The 5,322-nt window shown below is 39.8% G+C and overlaps 1 protein-coding gene across 22 annotated transcripts in view; it reads left to right on the forward strand.

Annotated features, from left to right (window-relative positions):
- Nucleotides 1–5,322, forward strand: part of Adgrl3 (adhesion G protein-coupled receptor L3) — a 777,100-nt gene that overhangs the window by 644,586 nt on the left and 127,192 nt on the right. For all 22 annotated transcript variants that reach the window (XM_029545394.1, XM_029545383.1, XM_029545393.1 and 19 more), the window contains 2 exons: nucleotides 1,985–2,168; nucleotides 3,057–3,179. In XM_029545394.1, coding sequence (XP_029401254.1) covers nucleotides 1,985–2,168; nucleotides 3,057–3,179 — 307 coding nt within the window. The remainder of the gene's footprint in view (nucleotides 1–1,984; nucleotides 2,169–3,056; nucleotides 3,180–5,322) is intronic.

A 5,322-nucleotide genomic window follows, 5' to 3' on the forward strand; every position in this document is an offset into this window, starting at 1 on the left:
CTCTGTATAGCTCTGGCTGTCCTGGTACTCACTTGGTAGACCAGGCTGGCCTCGAACTCAGAAATCCGCCTGCCTCTGCCTCCCGAGTGCTGGAATTAAAGGCCTGCGCCACCAGGCCTGGCTCATTTAGCAATTTTTAAATGAGCTAAAAACCAACAAAGGACAGTATAGAAATACTATAGTATTCTCATTACCCATTCCTTAAGGTGAGATTAAAAACTTCAATGTTAGATTATTTTGTGACCATTGAAATCATTAACAGCTAAAAATGGCTACACCATTTTCAAGACAAGGGACAATTTCAATTCTTTGCAGAACTTTTCTGAGCATTCCCGATGAATTCTGGGGAATATTTAATCTTAGGATGAATGGTCCCTCCACTAGGTAGCTCCAAGTTCACTGTTTAGCTTCAGACATCCCTAAACTTTCATTTCTTGTTTTATCTACCAGCGCCTGTTTTCTGGTGACTCCCGTTGGCATGGCTCCCATGGAATCCTTCCTGGAAAGCAGCTAATGCTGTTGTGGTCTGGAAATGTCTTGTGTGACTCTCAGGTCATACTCCAAACCTAGAAAGCATGCTAGAGCCAAGCACACAAACATGTATTCACTGCTTAAATTCACAACAGGTCATTTGGGTAGTCCGCGAAGTGTGTAGGTATATGTTTATTAATGCAAAGTACACACGTTGTGAGGCTATTTTACTTCAAAGTCTAATGATGTCAGTTTGCCCAGAAGTTGAGATAGCTTTGAAAATATCAAGGAAGAAACAACTTTATCAAGAGGCAAATTAGTTTTTGAAGCTGGTGTTAATTGGCAGCGAAGGTGTTTCATTATGAAGCTGAATTTTTAACAGTTGTTACTTGGTTCCTATGAAAACATCAGCCAGAAAAAAACACAGTAGTTTAGGGGATCTGACTCCCATCTCAGTCAATCCCTTTGCCAACGTGTCAATAATGTGCATCCAGTTTTAAAACTCTTATGCGCTGCCCAGAGACCGTGTCTACGTTGGCTGTTTGGTTGCCTTTCTATCTTCATTGGAGGCAAACTTCATAATGAATGGGTTCAGGGATGATCACTTCCAAACCACAGGTGTTGTATTTTTCTATTTTGCTGGTTTCTGTGTTTGAATGAAACCCAAGACTTCATGGGAGAACTGTTTTCTTTCTGTAACCTACCACATAAAGGAAACCACAGGGAATATATAAATGGTAGCTACAGAGATTATTCTTCTGCATGCAACAATGAGAAATGTGGCACTTTGTCTCTACGTGTGGATGTACCTACTGCTGACTTTGTAAAGAAAACAGAAACACCTCAGGGCCATAGGTAATGATGTCCAACTGTTTACTCTCTTCCCAAGTGGTAAACAGCGCTAAGGTTTCACACTACATAAAGTATTCAGAGTAACTGATAGTATAAATGCCTTGATACTTGCTCCATTGTGATATTTTTGTAGCTGGCTGAGAGTAAGGGAGGAGTTGAGAATAAGACAAAGGGGAAAAAAATGTTTGGTTCACGAGTCCACAACCTATAGGCAACAAGTCCCTGGCATCTCCTCTATGTAGTCATCCATTCGGTCTTTGCTGTGGTCAGCATCTGGTCTTTTAGAGATGTACAGCACAACACTATTTTCTGTAGAGGACGCAAACTTGTTAGTTTAAATTATGTGCCACTCTTCCCTCAGCCAAGTCATTTAATTATGCGATCATAGTCTTACTGAAGCCTCCGCTGTTGATTCTAAGAAACAAGCATGGTTCTATTTGTTGTCCTTCAAAAGAAGACAACAGCAGGCTTGCAAAGTCTCCACAAGGGATTTACAGAAATAATGAATGCTTCTGCTGCAGCATGTCACAGGGGAGGCTGGGACAATAGTGATCTGATGCACACTGCTGCTTTTTGCTTGCTGGGCAGCATGTACACCTGGATTCCTGACAGCTACGCGGGTTCACTAGAGACTTGTGCCATTCTTTTGATCCCCTCCTAGGCGATGGTGGAGACAGTTAACAACCTCCTTCAGCCACAAGCCTTGAACGCGTGGAGAGACCTGACGACGAGTGATCAACTGCGTGCGGCCACCATGTTGCTTGACACTGTGGAGGAGAGTGCTTTCGTGTTAGCCGATAACCTTTTGAAGACTGACATTGTCAGGGAGAATACAGACAATATTCGTAAGTGACCTTTTGCTAAGACAGAAGGGCTGGAGTCACTTTTGTAGCAGGAAAAGAAAAAAAAAAAAAATCTGACACCCCAGTCATGTGCCATGTTTCGGTTTATGTTATTGTATTTTTCAAAGTAGGATAGCTTTCAGTTTAACAAGATCTGAATCCATGCATATTAACCTCCATAGAGCATTCCATATTCACTGTATTAGCTAGAGATTACTTCAGTGAGTTTTTTTTAATGTAGGCATGTATTTATGTAGGTTTTGTACTACTTACTGTCTTGACCTCCTAATGCAAGGGTTATTTGTCTTTTTAGTATGCTTGAGTTAGAGTCTAAAAGAAACAAGTCATTTGACTGATGATGTTAGTGCTTAGAACCTGTATCATCCCTTCGAATATAAAGGGATAAATAAAGTATAAATCTGTTTTTATTACGTTTTAGGATGTAGTTGACAATTTTATTTCAGGAGATTTGATAAAGGAGATTTTATATTTTATTAGATTTGTAGGTAGATCAATATTGACATGACAATACATCTATGGAGTATAAAAAGGATTTTTACATAATTCGTGAAATACAGAAAATATTTTGAAAATTAACTTAAAAAGCAAAGATTATAAAGTATTAGGAGTTGGACTTGAATTTTAAGTATTAGCCTTGATTATTATACATTTGAATTCTTTATGTAATTTTTGCACGTCTTTGCTTATTTATTTTGTAAATGAAGTGAAAACTTTAACCATATACCTTTGAACAAATCACATGCCTTTAACATGACAAATAGACCAAGAACTCTTAAATCCTGGCTGTAGAAAACAGTTCAGAGATTATGGAAATTTTTGTAGCTTCACCAGATTTCTCACAGAACCCTGACGCCTCTATGTTATGAACAGAGTTAGAAGTTGCAAGGCTGAGCACGGAAGGAAACCTAGAAGATCTAAAATTCCCAGAGAACATGGGCCACGGAAGTACCATCCAGCTCTCAGCAAACACATTAAAGCAAAATGGCCGGAACGGTAAGTTGGAAACCGACTCCAACGCTGATCAGGGCGCTAAACTGAATTCACCTAAAAACTAACGTAAACGTAGAAGTCACCCCAGGAAGAAAGCATATTCCTAGCTTCACCACTCTTTAATAATAATAATAATAATAATAATAATAATAATAATAATAATAGTAATAAATATCCCATTTCTCATCAAGGCAGGAAAAACTTGTTATGTGATACACAGATGACCTGAGATCATACTAACTTAATCAGAACTGTTGCTTTGTATAGAGAAAATAGCTTTGAAAATACATCTTTTTAATAGTAGCAACCACTCTAATGTGATGTCAGAATAAAATATAGTAGTCAAGGCACTAGAAATCACTTAAGAGGAAACATAGAATTCACTATTGTGCTGGCCACTGGACTAGGTCTGACGTGCCTGTGACAGTGGTAAGATTGTGTAGAGCGGTACGATCGTGTCCATAAAACCAGATCCTTGTATCCACTTCCTCTCTGGTTCTGTAAGTCCTGCTCCTCCCTTTAACTCCATTTCCCACTGAGAAAGGGTTCTTCCCAGGAAGAACTCTCATCAGTTCCCTTTCTAATAGCACGGGGAATAAAGCCATCTGACTGAGGGAGTCCTGCCCTGCCTGTCTTGAGCATCCTGTCTTGTTTGTCCCACTTCCTATCTTTTCTCCCGCATGATCTTCGATCCATGCTAAGAAGTTAGACTTATATCCATCATCCAAGGCGTGGTCCTATAGCCAGGCTTTTCTTTCGATGCCAGCCTCTCTGTCATCTGATTTTTATCTTCCTTTCATTGAAATTAGCTTTTTCTTTTACATAAAATATCCTGATTATGGTTTTTTCCCATCTATTCCTCCCAGATCCGTCCCCTTTCTGTCTGTCATTATGAAGTGAACAGGCTTCTAAGGGACAACAATAAGATGAAACAAGATAATTTAAAAACTACCACATGCAAATAGGATAGAGCCAAAAACAGAAGGATGAGAGCCTAGGAAAAGCTCTCAGAGACCCACTCATTCTCGCATTCAGGAATCCTATAAGAACCCTAAGCTGGAAGCCATAGTTTGTATGCAAAGTTCCTATAAGGTAAAAGAGAGAAACAATATACAAGTTAAAAAAGTAAAACTAAAAATAAGATTAAATTAACACCACCACCACCACCACCAACAACAACAACAACAACAAAGCCTTTGACATGTCATTGTGAGACAAGGAAACCCCAGTGGTGCCGGTGACTTTATTTTCCATTGGCCATCTATTGATGGACATGAAGCCTGCACTTGAGAAGTTTATTTCCCCAGTGAGATTCCCTTCGGAAAACCTATATTTTCATTTGCAAGTTGTTTTCCACTGGGGATAGCTCCTGGTAAAGGGATGGAGGTATGTGCCCGCTTCTCCTTTCAGCTCTAAGACCCACCTGGTGCAGACTCTTGCAGGCCTGGTGTATGCTGCCTTAGACATAACAGTTCTACTTAATGCTCAGTGGCATCCTGTCATCCCATCTTGTAAGAGCCAGAAGGGCTGGAGGGAGAACATCAACAAAACATGAACCTCTGAATCAACAGGAACAGAGCCCATAGGACCTCATAGGAACAATGCTTCAATAATACTAAGTGTAGCCTTCAAGCATAGAAAGTTTTATCCTAGATATAGAAGGACATTCTTTTCTCATTCATTTTTGGATTTGGAGTGTTATAGAGGTATATATAAGATAGAGGTAAACATAAGAATCCCCTCTTCCTTCATGTAGCCTCCATTAGAATCTCTTTGTATGATTATTAAAAAGACAATGGGTGCAAAGAAACAGCAGCCAACCACATAGCATAGAAACTTCTGGATGTCTCTGGGTACAGTCACTCTGCTACTGCAGCCACCGACAACTCTACCTTCTGCATGTTGGGTTCCTGGTCCCTGTTTGAGTCTGAAGTCATCACATCTGATTCAGTGCGTCTGCCTGGAATGTCCATGGACCTTGTTTGCAGCGCTAGTTGAGAAAATGAGTCTGTGTACATGTTCTGTAAATAAATTCTCAAGAAGTGGGAATTTCATAAACATATGAATATATTTATATAAGGCATTCATGGTCATACCTCCTCTCTCTCTCTCTCTCTCTCTCTCTCTCTCTCTCTCTCTCTCTCTC

This window comes from Mus pahari, chromosome 13, assembly GCF_900095145.1.
Source record: "Mus pahari chromosome 13, PAHARI_EIJ_v1.1, whole genome shotgun sequence".
Lineage (NCBI taxonomy): Eukaryota > Metazoa > Chordata > Mammalia > Rodentia > Muridae > Mus > Mus pahari.